The sequence below is a fragment of the Antechinus flavipes genome, chromosome 2 (assembly GCF_016432865.1).
Source record: "Antechinus flavipes isolate AdamAnt ecotype Samford, QLD, Australia chromosome 2, AdamAnt_v2, whole genome shotgun sequence".
Taxonomy (NCBI): domain Eukaryota; kingdom Metazoa; phylum Chordata; class Mammalia; order Dasyuromorphia; family Dasyuridae; genus Antechinus; species Antechinus flavipes.
Genome location: NC_067399.1, coordinates 320,703,918 through 320,719,507, shown reverse-complemented (window position 1 = coordinate 320,719,507; position 15,590 = coordinate 320,703,918). Strand labels below are relative to the sequence as shown.

The window sequence follows — 15,590 nt, the reverse complement described above, 5'->3', positions numbered from 1 at the left end:
ATCACAGCAATACAGTATTGCTTACAGTACAAACATACAGAACATTGTTTTTCAGAGTAGTGTGAACTCTATTTTTAAAAAAAAAAATCTTCGTGGATTTTTCCGCAGATTTTCCGCAGATTTCCAGTGGCCCCACTGATCCCTTATCCACTCATCACCAAGGTTCGTTTACATTGTAGGCTTTGACAATGACTATATTTACTGCTAGTTGCCAGATTTGTGACTCTTGTCCATCTGATTTTTCACTCATTAACATCAGATTGTCAGGTTTGATACTGCAGAAGGGCTTTTTTTTTTCTCTTACAAGACTGGTACAAAACCTCTAACCTTCGACTTTTCTCTTGTCTCTTTGTATTGATGTTGATTGACCTTCATTCTTTTTTCCCTCCTGTCCCCCTTGTCTTTTAGGAAGATATAAACGCTATAGAAATGGAAGAAGACAAAAGAGACCTGATATCACGAGAGATCAGTAAATTCAGAGACACACACAAGGTAGTATTCTTGTTTTTGCAATTGATACAAACTAGACTTTTTGCAGAATCCAAAAAGAAAAAAAAAGACCACTTAAAATCAACATTACATTAGAATTCATTAAAAATGCTATTTATATTAGGTCTAGTACATAGTTAGAAAACAAGAATCAAAGAGCAGTGCCACATTAAAGTGGTCCTGTACATTTTGTTTAGTTCTTTCAGTTATTTAATGATTGCTCTGCAGTCATTTCACTTTAATATGAATAAAGAATATTTGTTTTCCATAAATTTCAACCTAAACATCAGGTTCAGGATTTATAACAATTCAAGGGGGCAGCAGGATAACATCCACTATAGTGTATTTCTGTGGGCAATTGTGTAGCTTAATCAGAAGAAAACAGTTTGATTTAGAGCTAAATTTAAGGGTTATTATTTACATAGATTTAATTTGAGAGGGGGAAAATTTTAAAAGTAGGTCAGTGGTTACCAGACTTACCAAAATTTAGATGCATGGAAGAACTGTAAATTCCCATAAAGCTAATCTATTCATTGACCCCCACCATTATGATAGAGATCATATGGTGACTAATGCAAGATGAAACTCTCAGCTTGGAAAGTAACAAGGAATAGGATGTAAGTATGAGCTTCTGTTTTTTATTATATTTATGGATGCCCCCTCAGAAAAATATGCAAAGGGGTAACTGGCTTGGAAATGAATATTTGTGTATAGTAAATCCCTTTTATAAGCCTTGCCTACAAAAGCTTCTCAATGTTAGCGCATCTGTGAATGTTTTCTGGTTTTGAAGGTGATGCTTATGGACCATTAAAAGCAAATTCTGCATGAAATGTATTTTAATGTTTAAGTGGTAAGATGGTACTAGCTCTTCCCCTAGGACTGAGTAGCCAGTAACTCACCAGTAAAATGTTGATAAGTGTTTTTTTTCTTCACATAGTCATGTTGTGGGTTTTTTTTTTTTCTTCAAAATTCAAAGTTGGAATTTGGTGAAATGGTTTAACCCCACAAATTCAAGTCATCTGTTGTGTCTAGCCCTACCTCTCTTTTGTATTACTTCATTCAGTAATTACAAATATGACTAGAAACATGTTATTTTTTTCTCCCAAAATTAATTTTGGGAATGAAAAAGTGGGGAAATAAGAGTCTTTTTTGGCAAAGTTCAGCATTCAAGTTTGGGGACCAAGTAAGAGTGAAAATGTTATAGAAGTGTGTGTGTGGTTTCCCCCTTCCCTTCCCCTCCCCTTTTTTGTCATCATTGATTTATTCAGTAAGCCCTGTCATGTCAGTAGCATATTAATGATAAAATCATGTGGTTAAAAAATCAAATCTAAAATATATATGCTTCAGAGTTTGAGAAGCTGTCAGGCATATTACTGCCTTAGACATATTTCATTGGGGACTGTTTTGGACTTCCAAAAAGATTAAAAAATAGTTGTTCCTTTATTTGGGTGGTATGGTTAAAGGGGTCTTTTGGAACATCAGTGAAAAAGTAATGAGCACAGTGAACCTTTGCATGTTTTGGTATGAGTTTATTAAATAAGCACAGACTGTCAGGGTAATCAGCGTGGCAGGGGGCGTCCATTTACAGCACGGACGAGTCTGAAGAGAACACAAGGTAAGATTGATGATTCTTTTACCTCTCTTTTTCTGTTCCTTTCCTACATCTGTGTTTCTGTTCCTAGCCCCATTTCATTTTTCTCTAGACCTTTTATCTTATAGAAATACATTAGATAAATACCTTTTGTAAATTAGATTTATCTGTTCTTCCATTGGCTTTGCAAGAAGAAAACTTTTGAAATGAGTCCTAAAAAAACTAAGCCTAATTTACATAAGCCAAAAGATACACTAAAGAAAGAATTAGTACACTGAATAAAGTGTGCTTTGAGGAGAAAAATCCAAGAATGCTACCAAAGAAATTACTATTGGAACAGCTAAAATAATCTGTAAGTATTCCTCCTCTCAGTATTTAAACACATTTCTTTATATATAAGTATATGAAATTGAGGTAAGTTTACTTTCAAAGTTTTCATGTAGTCTAGCCCCATCTTGTAAATTAAGACGATATTAGGAACTTTTAAAGGATGAATTTCCTTGCCCCTTTAAATAGGATTTCAGTTTTGTTCGTCTCTGTCAGCTTTCTGCCATTTTTATTCTCTTCCTTTTGTAATCTCAATGTATTCGGTGCTGGGTTTGCCTGTATTTCACATTAAATACAGGGTAGCACAGTAGCTGGATAGATTGATCCCTTGTGAATTAGCTTTATTTCATAATTCTCTGTCAGTTCTCTGATCCATGGACAAGAGGGAAGAGTGTCTAACAGGTAAGATTGCTTTTTAAAGTTTTTAAATGCTTTACATGATGAAGAAAAGAAAAATGCACATTTGTTGTTGAAGTTTTCATTTCATTGCAGTGGCACTAAACATGGAGCCAAAGGGATAAACGTGGTTTTTTTTTTTTGTTTTGTTTTGTTTTTGTTTTTGTTTTTGTTTTTTTTTTTTTTTGCTTTAGTTTTGTTTTGTTTTGTTTTTGTTTTTTTGGTTTTTGTTTTGTTTTGTTTTTGTTTTTGTTTTTTTTCCTGTTTGGGGTTTTTTTCTGCTGAGTATGTGTAAAAACCGTGTGGTGCACTGGCAATCTGTCAGGTTGACAAACTTTGTCTTTGTTATTTGGTTTATTTGTGAACCATGTACTTGCTCTTCCTCCCAGAAACATAGCTTATAGGCAAGGTTAATCCAGTGTTGGCGGTCCATGTCCTAGCACAGAATCTGTAAGTTAACACACAACAATTGCTTCCAAGGATGGATTTATCATTATCTTGATGTATTTTTATTGTCTTATAGGAATTCTGGGCATAGATATGTTGCTTTGCTTTTTATTTTATTAAATGGAAAAATACAGTTTATAGACATTTCAATAAAACTGTAGCAAATAACCCTTTTTAGCCTTTGTTTGAAATAAGTGATTTCCAACCTTTTTGATACTTTGTGGGCTGTCCATCTTGTAATGGTGGGAATAAAATAGATAATAATATACAGCTGTTGCCTGGATGTAGTTAGATAGCTTTCTGGTGGGTGGGAAGACCAGAGTATAGTAAAGTATTCTGGTTGTTTTGTGCTGACATTCATGATTTATTTCCATTCTTTTCCAGAGCCCCCACATTACAGTTTTTTTGGGGGGTTGGGAGTTCTTTGGGGTTACAATTTGTATTTTCCAATTTTCAAACTGCTTTATAGTTATTTGCACAAAATACAGTTGTAGTCAAGTGATGTGTGATTCATTGTATTTTTGGAGACTTTTGTCTCAAGCTTTGAACCACCATGCTTTTTGTTTGCAGTGTAGCCATTACATACTTACTGAAAGGCCAGCCACACTCATACAATCTCCCAGCATTCAAGGTTGGAGATTGCTGGTCTATTTTAGAGTCTATGCTTTTGCACGAATTCTAGTCTTGTGATTGCTGCACTTTGATTTATCATTTATAAGATATAAAGTTAACATGTTAAATATCTAATGTTAAAGCACCACTGGTTTTGGTGCATCCATTCCCATTATTGGGCGTTGCGCCGGGAAAAATCTTTTAACTGCAGCTGAAGAATTAATTCTGAAAGTTCTCTTATTGATTTTTAGAAACTGGAAGAAGAGAAAGGCAAAAAGGAAAAAGAGAGACAGGAAATTGAAAAAGAACGGAGAGAAAGAGAGAGGGAACGTGAAAGGGAACGAGAAAGGCGAGAACGGGAACGAGAAAGGGAAAGAGAACGTGAACGAGAAAAGGAGAAGGAACGGGAGCGGGAACGAGAGCGGGATAGGGACCGAGACCGGACAAAAGAGAGAGACCGAGACCGGGATAGAGAGAGAGACCGAGACCGGGACCGGGAAAGAAGCTCAGACCGCAATAAAGATCGGAGTCGATCACGGTAAGTGCAAGGGATTCCTTAGCACTGGTGGGTGTTTTCCTGATGCCATGAATGAAAGGCACATTGGCTTCATCATCTTTGTTTTAATTTCTTTTCTCTCGTTTATTTAGAGCTTGGGTTAATAATTTCTAAGTCATGGATTTGATCTCCTAAGAGGGGTAGTTAAGTTCACAGCAAAATAAGAGTCTTTTTAAAAATTTTTTCAATAGTTTTTTGTTTTTCCAAATACATGAAAAGATAGTTTTCAACATTTGTTTTTGTAAAACTTTGTGTTCCAAATTTTTGTCTTTCTCTTCCTTATGTCCTCTCTCCCCAAGACAGCAAGCAATCTGATATAGATTAAATATGTACAATTCTTTTAAACCTATTTCCATGTTTGTCGTGTTGTGTAAGAAAAATCAGACCAGAGGGGAAAAAACCATGAGAAACAAAAAAAAACAACAAAAAAAGAGGTGAAAATACTATGCTTTGATCCATTCAGTCTACATAGTTTTCTTTCTGAATATGATTGGCATTTTCCATCCCAAGAATATTGGAATTGCCTTGAATCCCTCCATTTTTTTTGAAGAGACAAGTGTGTCCCAGTTGATCATCACACAATCTTGTTTTTACTGTGTACAGTGTTTTTGGTTTTGCAGCAGCAATATGTATTCTTACATAACCATAAACTCATCTTCAGTCTGACTATATTTTTAATATGTCACATGTATATAGTTGGTTATAAGATGGATTTAGTCATGCACTATTCCCTCTTGCCCTCTGCAAAAGGCTCAGGGCAGCTGTCACAGTGCTGAACAACTTGTCATGCCTTAGTGATAAAGTGCCTCCATATTATACATATGCATCTGCATGTTCACATGTGTATAGATACAGACATATAACTATTTGATAGAATTTGTCTCACTTTTTTTTCTACCATATTCCCAGTGCTTTGATAGTCACAAACTAGAGAATAAGCTTTCATCTCAGGTGCTACATTTTAACATCAAATTTTTCTTAAGAGGTGATTGGAACATAGCTAACTATCTCATTCTATTTAGGGTACTTGTTACTGGCTTAGCTACTGTTGTTTGTCCTTCGTTCTTAAAGAGGACTATGACATCTGGCAGGTGATGACATGGAAGTGAAGTGATTAACTGAGGGAGAGCTATACAGAGCCATCTGAGTCCAGTGGCAAGATATAGATCAAGATGACTGGAAATGGCCTTGAATTTTTTAAGCTAAGATCTTCAACAGGTCTCAGTTTGATTGAGGCTGCACCCATTCATTGATTAAGGCTAGGTAGAAATGGAGGCAAAGAATACTGGCTTAGCATGTACTGGTATAAAAATAAAAATAGGTAGGTAAGTATTGGTTCCCAAGGTATTAAATTTGTTATCTTGTAATCATAAATTTTTAAAGCTAAAATGGATCTTAACATAATCTGTGAGAATTCTTTGTTTCATCGATGAAGAAGCTGAGAAGTTGACTTACCTAATTTTGGGTATGTGACCACATATATACCTCATTGATGAAAACCTGGACAAATTTCTTGATTTTTACTTCTGTGCTCTCTTCATTATGATCTTTTATATTCTAACAGCATATTTAAAATTTTTTTAAAACATAATTTCAAGGAATTCTGTAAACAGTTAACCCTAAAAAAGTAATTTCTTTGATCCTCTTTCCTTGATAGAAAGTTAATCCCGGGCAGCTAGGTGGCGCAGTGGATAGAGCACCAGCCCTGAAGTCAGGAGGACCTGAGTTCAAATCTGGTCTCAAATACTGTCTAGCTGTGTGACCCTGGGCAAGTCACTTAACCCCAATTGCCTCAGCAAAAAAAAAAAAAAAAAGAAAGAAAGAAAGTTAATCCCTTTGACAAAAGAACTGAATACTATCCTGTTTAAGTTAATTTAATTCAACAAGCATTTATTAAATATTTATCTCGTATAATAAGGCAGGAAAAGAGGTTAGTTACAGCTGAGCTCCTTTTGTTTCTTTTTCCCACCATCAATAGCATTTACCTTTCTGTTGACTACAGCTCAACACTTCAAGTAGTCCAATTATGCAATAAATAAAAGTTAAGGTACACAAATCAAATCTTTTAAAATGCATAAACCATGTCTTCAAATACCTGTGATCCTGAAATGGGGGGGAATGAAAGTGATTTGATTATCTATTAGCTATTTTTCCTATATCTGTATGAAAACACATGAATTTAAGTGTCTTTAGGTGGATCCATGTAGTGTCAAAGGTGAGTCACTTGAAACTCACAGAGGTACCCTGGATCTTCCTGACATCTGGTCATTTAGTTTCTTTTTCTCATACCCAACTTCATAAGAATAAGAAAATACTTTCTAATAAGGTACTAATTTTTGACAGGCTTCCAATATGGTAAGCAAATCTGGTTGTAATTTAAAATTTGTAGTAATTTTTTCTTGTAGTATTTAGTTTAATTTTCGTTACTGTCATTGTGTAACTTTAAGCTGTTGAGTAATTATGAGAAATAATGCATAGTTGCTGATTACTTTTTAAAATGCTATTTTTAGTCTCTTTGGAAAGCTAGGTTTTAAGGAGATCTACAAAACCTTTTAGCTGTGTTTTCTGTTTGAGGCATAAGTAGTTCAGTTAGATAGGAAAGTTGTGATATCATTCTAGATTTTTATAGTGTTAAAAAAAAAAAACTTAAATATGTTTACTTATTAAGATATTTTGATTAATTACATTCAGGATTAACCAGAACTGCCATCTCCCCATAAGCCATTATTGATGAAGTTCTTTTACATTAAACTTAGTTGTTTTGGTATATTATTAAGTTAGCTACTTTTGATAATTTAATATCTCATTTGATGGTCAGAATAATTATCAAGGCTATCCTACTGCTACAATGAAGTTTAAAAAATAAGATAAACTGAAAGAATGATGATTGGTTTTATTAAATTTCAGGAAGGGGATGGGGCATGTGGTTTGTTTTTATTGTCTGTTTCTGTCTCCTAAAATAGGAGTACGCTGAAGTTTCTTCACTTTTACAATCTGACTTATTGACCATTTAAGTTGCTCATTTCTGCTCTTCTACTCTATGGTTTATGTAGAAAATACCATCATTAAACTAATCATTATATTGTCTTCCAAATAAAGAGATATAATAAGTATCATTAGAGAATAGTGAAAAGATGCCTGGATTTAGTTTCTGACAAGATCTTGATCTAGTTTTCTTCTCTGTTCTTTACCAGCTTGGTGAACTTTCAGGCAAGTTATTTCTATTTTCTAAGCCTCCGGTTGACTTGTAAAATTATAGAAATGAAGTAGAGCAGTTGTGTCAAACTCAAATAGAAAACCACAAATTAACAATATCTATAGTTATGTTATAGTCCTAGTTATTTTGTAAATGTAAAATTATTTACATTTCCCAATTACATTTTAATCTGGTTCAGGCCACACTCAGAGGGCTGGGAGTTTGACACTTCTGGAGGAGATGATCTCTAATGCCCCATGTAGCTTTGAATCGTATTATCTTAAATAGAGCTATTATAATACATTATCCAACTGGTTGGGATCTTCCATGTACAGTTTTACTGAGTAAGTTATTTTGTTCTCTTATACTCTTATCTACTTTTAATGTTTGATGTGAAATTATAATGCAATAGTGTAATAGCTGTTACCTAAGAATCAGGAAAACTTGTGTCTTAAGATCCTTTCCAAGTGATCTTTGACAAATCATTTAATCTCTCAATGACCAGGCAACTCGGTAAAACTATAAGTTGCAGAATTGTTGCAAATTTGCATTGTTAGAAGCATTTTTCTCATAGGGACTTCCTTTACCCCTGAATCAGTGAATCAGAGGTCCATACTAAAAATGTCAAGTGAAATTCTTGGAATACCAAGACGAATGTTAATAGAATACTTATATTGATTAGAATATGGTCCAGGAATGTAACTCTTCCTCAGTATTATTGATGAAGTCAAGTAGTAAAAATAGATTCCATTAGAATTCCACCAGCTGTTTCTCCTAATTTAAACGATTCTACTATCAGGTTAGTTTTTAAAGAAATGAGAATGATTTTTTTGTTACATGTTATATAGAGAGAAGAGCAGAGACCGTGAACGAGAACGGGAGCGAGAAAGAGAAAGAGAACGGGAGCGTGAGCGGGAAAGAGAACGGGAACGAGAACGAGAGAGAGAAAGGGAACGAGAGAGAGAAAAAGACAAGAAAAGAGATCGAGAAGAGGATGAAGAAGATGCTTATGAACGGCGAAAGCTGGAAAGAAAATTACGGGAGAAGGAAGCTGCTTATCAAGAGGTAATGGGAGGATTCAGGGCACTTTTTTTCTTTCTTTCTGTTGCCAAGGGGCTCACTCTGTCACAGTCAAGGACGAGGTCATTTTTTTTTTTTCTTTAATACTTCTGACATCTTCCTCTAGCGACTTAAGAATTGGGAGATCAGAGAACGGAAGAAAACTAGAGAATACGAGAAAGAGGCTGAAAGAGAAGAAGAGAGACGACGAGAAATGGTAAGCATCCGTGCCCAAGAACATTAAATAGGAGCTTCTGTCTAGTAAAGATTGATATGCCCATTTGGCACTTTTTATTCATTGTCAGGTTTGAGAAAAAATTCTGGTACAACAAAAGAGTTTGTGTGGTATCTTAGAATTCTTTAACTTCAGATGACACAGTATCCTTTTCTGGCTTTGGAATTGTTCATATCTCCTTTCTATTTACTTTTTTAATACTGTGTAAGACAGTCATAAAAATAGATTCTGTCCTGTATTTAAACTCATTCGATAATCTGTAATCCCAAAGGATTTGTGATACATGGAGCTTTAAAAAGTAAAATGTTTTAAATTTTAAAAATAAGTTTTAATTTGTTTTACTATTGTATTCCATGTGTTCTTTCTTTACTGAAATTCTTTAATTTTTTTTTTATTCTCCTCTTTGGAGAATATTCTTATAGTAATTCCACTTTGTGTTTCTATCTGTTATAGAGGTGATCCAAAAATCTTAATGCAGTTTTAAGTTATTGAAGTTTTAAAATAGCTACTTAGATTTTCATACCTTAAACTTGCACTAAGATTTTTGGGATTCCCTTACCTTAAATTTTAGGGAGAGGAATAAGAAATCAAAGTTTTAAGTTCTGTTTCATTGATAAAATTAGTGGACTTTGCTTCCAAATGAATTTTTTACAGATGACTTTTATGTCCAATATTGTATTGTACAGCTAATTCACTATACTTCCAAAGATCTCCCTACTAATAAAGTTAGACTATATATTTAGAAATTTTGGGGTGGTATCATGCATGATTCTTATTTTGCTGATTGTCACCTTGTATATTTTGGTCTGACCCAGAATTTAGAAAAATAAATATAATTTATTTCGGTTTTATCAGAACTTTATGATAATTGTAAAGGTTTTATTGTATGTGTGTGTGTGTGTGGTTTTTATTTTGAAGGCAAAAGAAGCCAAACGGCTAAAAGAATTCTTGGAAGATTATGATGATGACAGGGATGATCCTAAATATTATAGGTAAGTAAACTTCTTGAATAAGCATTATAGTTTCTTCTATTTAGAAATTAATAAAAATGAGCTTTGTTTCCCCAGGGAAATCTAGGGTTGTATACAGACACCCCTGTTGCCAAAGTTTTGAAAAATTTGAGCATAGAAACCATGTGAAAAACTGTTGCCTATCTATGGAGCCTGAAGCAGAATCTTATCCCTATCCATAAAACCAGGGGACTTCCTTCTGTAGCATTGACATCCATCTTTTCAACCTGTAATTCAGAGTTTTTGACAGATTTCTTAACACATTTTGCTGATGCCTTTTGGTTTTTATATTACTTGCTAACACCTCAACCAGGAGCATCTCTGATACTGTGTACAACATTATGTATCTGTGGTCTCCCTCCTTGAAAGGAGGAAGGTGGCAGTCTTTCTAACATCCTTAACCTGATTTCTGTTAATGTAGCAAAATGGAACAGTACAAGATTGTATTCCATAATGATATGATGCATTTAAGTTTGATATGCATCATGTTAATTGATGCAGGTAATGTTATATGAAAACAAAGGCAGGGATGATATTACAAGATTTGGGTAATTACTTGATTATATACTGTTCCCATTTTTTGTCCTGCATAGCCTAAGGAAAAAATCTTCATCCATCAAACAAAGTTTTAAGAATTGTGTTAATAATAAGGTAGCGGGTTTATGGTTGAGGCTATTCAAAACTGCTGGCAATTTTCATAGTATTGATATTTTGCTTTAGAATCAAAAAAAGTTAGAATTATGTTATATTCCTAGTCAGTTTGCCAAGAAATGGCCTTTCTCTCATTGATGATTGAAAATCATACTAGATGTTGCTATCTAACAATCATATTGGCTTATTTTTTTTTCTTAATATAGCTTAGTTTTAAGAAGAAATCCTATTCTTGGTGGTACTTTGTTGATGAATAAATCTTTATTAATGTATGTTATGATTCGTTTAGATGTTTAGGAAATATCAAAGAACTTTTAATCTGTGGCCCTTATTCTCAGGAATATAGCTTTTGTTTTTATTTGGAAAATAGGGTTATTTGGAAACATTCTTTCTATGGTTTGCTTATTAGCTTTGGAAGAAAAATAACTAATTCATTGAGACTCTTCTCTTTTATAGGGGTAGTGCACTTCAGAAAAGATTGCGTGACAGAGAGAAAGAAATGGAAGCAGATGAACGAGATAGGAAGAGAGAAAAGGAGGAATTGGAAGAAATAAGACAACGTCTTCTGGCAGAAGGACATCCAGACCCAGATGCAGAGCTTCAAAGAGTAAGAAATAAACTGCAATATTTGCGAAAAGAAATATTTTAAGTGTTCCTTCACTAAGTGAAATCAACCAAGAAAGAATTCAGTTCCTGCTTAACAGCAATGGTGCATGTTGCATTCTTTGCAGTAATTTAAAAAAAAAAAACTTTTTATGTAGCATTTTAAGACTTCCCTCTGTCGTAATTAAACTATTACACAGCTCATTTTACAGATGAGGAAATTGAGATTACTTTATCTTTCATGTCTTAAGTATTTGTTTCTAAAAACTAAGTTAAAAGAAGTTTACATTTCTAAAAATTGTCTCTGTAAAATTCACAATGTGATCCACAAAAATCATACTTTTGAAGTGATTTTGCAGAGAAATTTTGAAAACTTCTGTTATTTTTGGGATATCTTTATTTGTCATACCTTTAGTATTTCCTATAAATCATTCATATTATTGTATACATATAATATGATTTATTTTTATCTGTCATACCTGTTGTATTCATTATAGGTAGTTACTCTGTTAACTATATTCTTAGTAAGCAAGGACTGAGCATGAATAAATCAGTTGAGATGTCCTATTATGATGGGTGGATCACTGAATTTAATACTTTTTGTCATTAATTTTCTTTATTTTAAAAGTTTTTTACGCCTTAATTTTCGCAATGAAAGTTTGAAAACTGTTGCTTTGTTCTCCTTTCAAAGACAACACACTAAAAACTTTGTTTTGTAACATTTTGTGTAATGCTTGGCATAGTTCTTTGTGCAGCAGAGAAGGTATTTTCAGATTATCCAATACAAAAAATTATTACTTTTAAAAATTCTTGCCTTAAATGTTCCATTGTTTGGGGGAGGAAAGAGAATTTGAATTCCAAACTGTTGCAGTTCATTTTCATCAATCCATTTTTTACTTGGTTATATAGATGGAACAAGAAGCTGAAAGGCGTAGGCAACCACAAATAAAACAGGAGCCAGAGTCTGAGGAAGAAGAAGAAGAAAAGCAAGAGAAAGAAGAAAAACGGGAAGAGCCCATGGAAGAAGAAGAGGAACCAGAGCAAAAACCTTGTCTTAAACCCACCTTGAGACCCATTAGCTCAGCCCCATCAGTTTCATCTGCTAGTGGCAATGCAACCCCCAATACTCCTGGGGATGAATCTCCCTGTGGTATTATCATCCCCCATGAAAACTCACCTGATCAACAGCAACCTGAGGAACATAGGCCAAAAATAGGATTAAGTCTTAAGCTAGGTATGTTGATATTCTTTTTGCTCTCTTAGGATAAAGGATCCAAGAACTTAAGAGTTATCACTGCCACTTCTAAATTTTATCCTAGACTTACAGAAGTAATTGGAAATTTTAAATTGATTTTTAATCAATTTTTGTGTACATGGGTAAAATGCTTTTCTAATTCACTTTTCATAGTTTTATTTAGGCATATATATATATATAAAATTCTGAGAAATGAAAAGTGTAATTATCTGGGATTTATGAATAGTAAATTTTTTCTCAAGAGCAGGACGTCTTAACCTGGGGTTTTTGAATTTGATGTTTTAAATATTTTGATATAATTGGTTTCCTTTGTACTCGTGTATTTTTTTAATTTGAAAACTGAGAAAGTATGCATAAACCTCTCCTAATAGCCAGTCCATCTCATAGCTCTGCTCTATTTGGATTTTTCTGAGAATTGTGCAGGCTATGATAATATGTATTGTTATTGAGGGAGAGAGAGAGAATAGTTTTATAAGGAAGCATTTTTTTTCTGGGAGTTTTACTAGATCATCCTTTTTCTTTAGGTGCTTCTAATAGTCCTGGCCAACCTAATGCTGTAAAGAGAAAGAAGCTCCCTGTGGATAGTGTCTTCAACAAATTTGAGGATGAAGACAGTGATGATGTGCCCCGGAAAAGGAAACTGGTTCCTTTAGATTATGGTGAAGATGATAAAAGTTCCACCAAAGGCACTGTTAACACAGAAGAAAAGCGCAAACATATCAAAAGTCTCATTGAGAAAATTCCGACAGCTAAACCTGAGCTTTTTGCATATCCCCTTGATTGGTCTATTGTAGATTCTGTGAGTTGCAATTTTATGTTGTTTATATCTGGCACTAATCAGTTAAGGTCTTTGGTTTTGATTAGTGGAATTTGTAGAGAAGATCATATAGTTCCTATATGTTATACTAAATAGATGCTTGTGATTATGGTGGTCAGGTAAAATCTAGTACTTAAGCTTTTCAGTAGTTTTTCCACACTTTGTAAAGGGGAAGTGTATGTGTTTACACAACCATATCTGTTCTTACTGGGAAGAAAATTAGATAAGAGTGTCAGAGAGGTAATGTAATGGAAAATTGTGTATTAAGTGCTTATTCTATGCCAAAAATTGGGGACACAAATGGAAAAGTGTCTCTTAAAGAATTCACCTTCTCATTAGTAGACAAAGCATCATTAAGGAAGCTTCAGTTTCATGGCACATGGAAAAGCCAAGGAAGGGAGCAATACCAGAGTATTAGTTCACAATCAATCATTGTTGGGACTGTAGTATACACAAAATGAATAGTGGGTTGGGACTCTGGACTATCTCCAATGAAGGTGCCCCAGGGATAAAGGAAAGCGTCTAACTAAGTATAGTGGGTGTGGAGATTGAGGGCAGGGAAAGTCAATGCAGTTTGGGACAAGAGAATGGAATAGTTCCCCAGAGTGTATTGCTTCTAATGGGCAGTTACGGGCTGAAGCTAGGTACTCAATGAGTAACATGTCACCATTGAGGGAAATGATAGTAAAGTGTATAATAGTATTGTATGATGATTAATTGTTACATAGTTGAATGAAAATCATATATTTTATGTTGAGGTACTATTTTTGTTGTAGTCCCATATGCTAGAATTTAATCTATTATAAGTGGCATAACAAAGATGAAAATGTTGAAGCAATTTAAATAAACATTATCTCTTTTTAATGCAGACATTAATGGAACGTCGAATTAGACCATGGATTAATAAGAAAATCATAGAATATATAGGTGAAGAAGAAGCCACATTAGTTGATTTTGTTTGTTCTAAGGTTAGTGCTTTATTCTTTCATTCTCATAACAAGATTCCAAGGATCCAAGGTTTATATTTTGTATGTGATCTTTAAGAATTGCTCTGAGGGGCAACCAGGTGGCATAGTGGAGAGACTGCCAGCCCTGATATCAGAAAGTTCTGAGGTCAAATGCAGAGACACTTAATGCTTATTAACTGTGTGACCCTAGGCAAGTCACTTAACTCATATTATCTCACCCCACAAAAAAAAATTTTACTCTTAACTGGAAAATTGACCACCTTGAAGTTAACTTAGTGATGTACTTCTTTGAGCTCAGCAAGGCAGCCTTTTCAACTTCAATTGTGTCTGTCCATGCTTGTGCTCTGCTCTTGAGATCTCAGGTTCACCATTGTGTCAAAATAAGGCATTTGATAGCAATCTCTGTATATTGTTCAATCCTTCTTGGGCCACCAGCCCTCCAATCAGCACACTCAAAAAATGCATTTGCAACTATTTTTGCTTTTTTTTTCCTCTTGTGATTTTTCCTTTTTGGATTCTTCTTTCATAACATGATTAATATAGAAATATGTTTAACATGATTCTTCATATATAACTTTTATTAGATTGCTTGCCCATCTCGGAGAGGGGAAAAGGGAGAGAGAAAAATATGAAATCTTGTAAAAGTTAATGTTGAAAACTTTATTTACGTGTAATTGTGGAAAAAAGATACTATTAAGTGGGGGGAAATTCATGTACTACCAAGAATTAAAGCAAACAGGATGATTGGAGACTGCCTTGTCTCTTCTTTTTGTATGGTGATGAGGAACAGGAAGCAGTATTTGATTACACACATTGTTGGAATGTTGCTGAGACATAGAGGTATAGTCTCTAATTGCAATTGAGAAACATTTTTCACCACAAAAAATGTTTGGGTCTTCTATCACAAAACATCTGATTAAGGGTATATAACCATTCTTTTTTTTTTTTTTTTTTTTTTTAAACTAAAGTTTTTCATTTTTAGAACATATGTATGGATAAATTTTCAACATTGACTCATATAAAATTTTGTCTTCCAAATTTTCTCCTCCTTCCACCCACCCCCTTCCCTAGATGGCAAGTAAGCCGATATTTGTTAAAAATGTATAACTATTCATTTCAGACAAATGTTATTTTTTTTAAAAAAGTTTTTATTTAACAAAAATTTCCCCGACCCATCTTAATTTCTATCGTGAGGCCGTGTGAGTCTTCCTAGGTTTCTTTGAAACTGATGCCTTCATCATTTCTTACAGCACCATAGTAGTCCATTCATAAATGATAATTTTTTCAGCTTTTATTTGTTTGATGGGTGCTCTGTTAATTTCAAATCCATTGTCCATTGCAGAAACTGCTCAAAATATTTTTTGTACTCAAGGGTCCC

At 33.9% G+C, this 15,590-nt stretch overlaps 1 protein-coding gene across 5 annotated transcripts in view; it reads left to right on the top strand.

Moving 5' to 3' along the window:
- Positions 1–15,590, top strand: part of RBM25 (RNA binding motif protein 25) — a 46,091-nt gene that overhangs the window by 26,506 nt on the left and 3,995 nt on the right. For 3 of the 5 annotated variants that reach the window (XM_051977654.1, XM_051977653.1, XM_051977655.1), the window contains exons 8-17: positions 109–162; positions 409–492; positions 4,114–4,400; positions 8,463–8,679; positions 8,801–8,890; positions 9,827–9,900; positions 11,026–11,176; positions 12,082–12,406; positions 12,952–13,226; positions 14,114–14,212. In XM_051977654.1, coding sequence (XP_051833614.1) covers positions 109–162; positions 409–492; positions 4,114–4,400; positions 8,463–8,679; positions 8,801–8,890; positions 9,827–9,900; positions 11,026–11,176; positions 12,082–12,406; positions 12,952–13,226; positions 14,114–14,212 — 1,656 coding nt within the window. The remainder of the gene's footprint in view (positions 1–108; positions 163–408; positions 493–4,113; positions 4,401–8,462; positions 8,680–8,800; positions 8,891–9,826; positions 9,901–11,025; positions 11,177–12,081; positions 12,407–12,951; positions 13,227–14,113; positions 14,213–15,590) is intronic. The other 2 variants (XM_051977656.1, XM_051977657.1) reach the window with 1 other exon arrangement.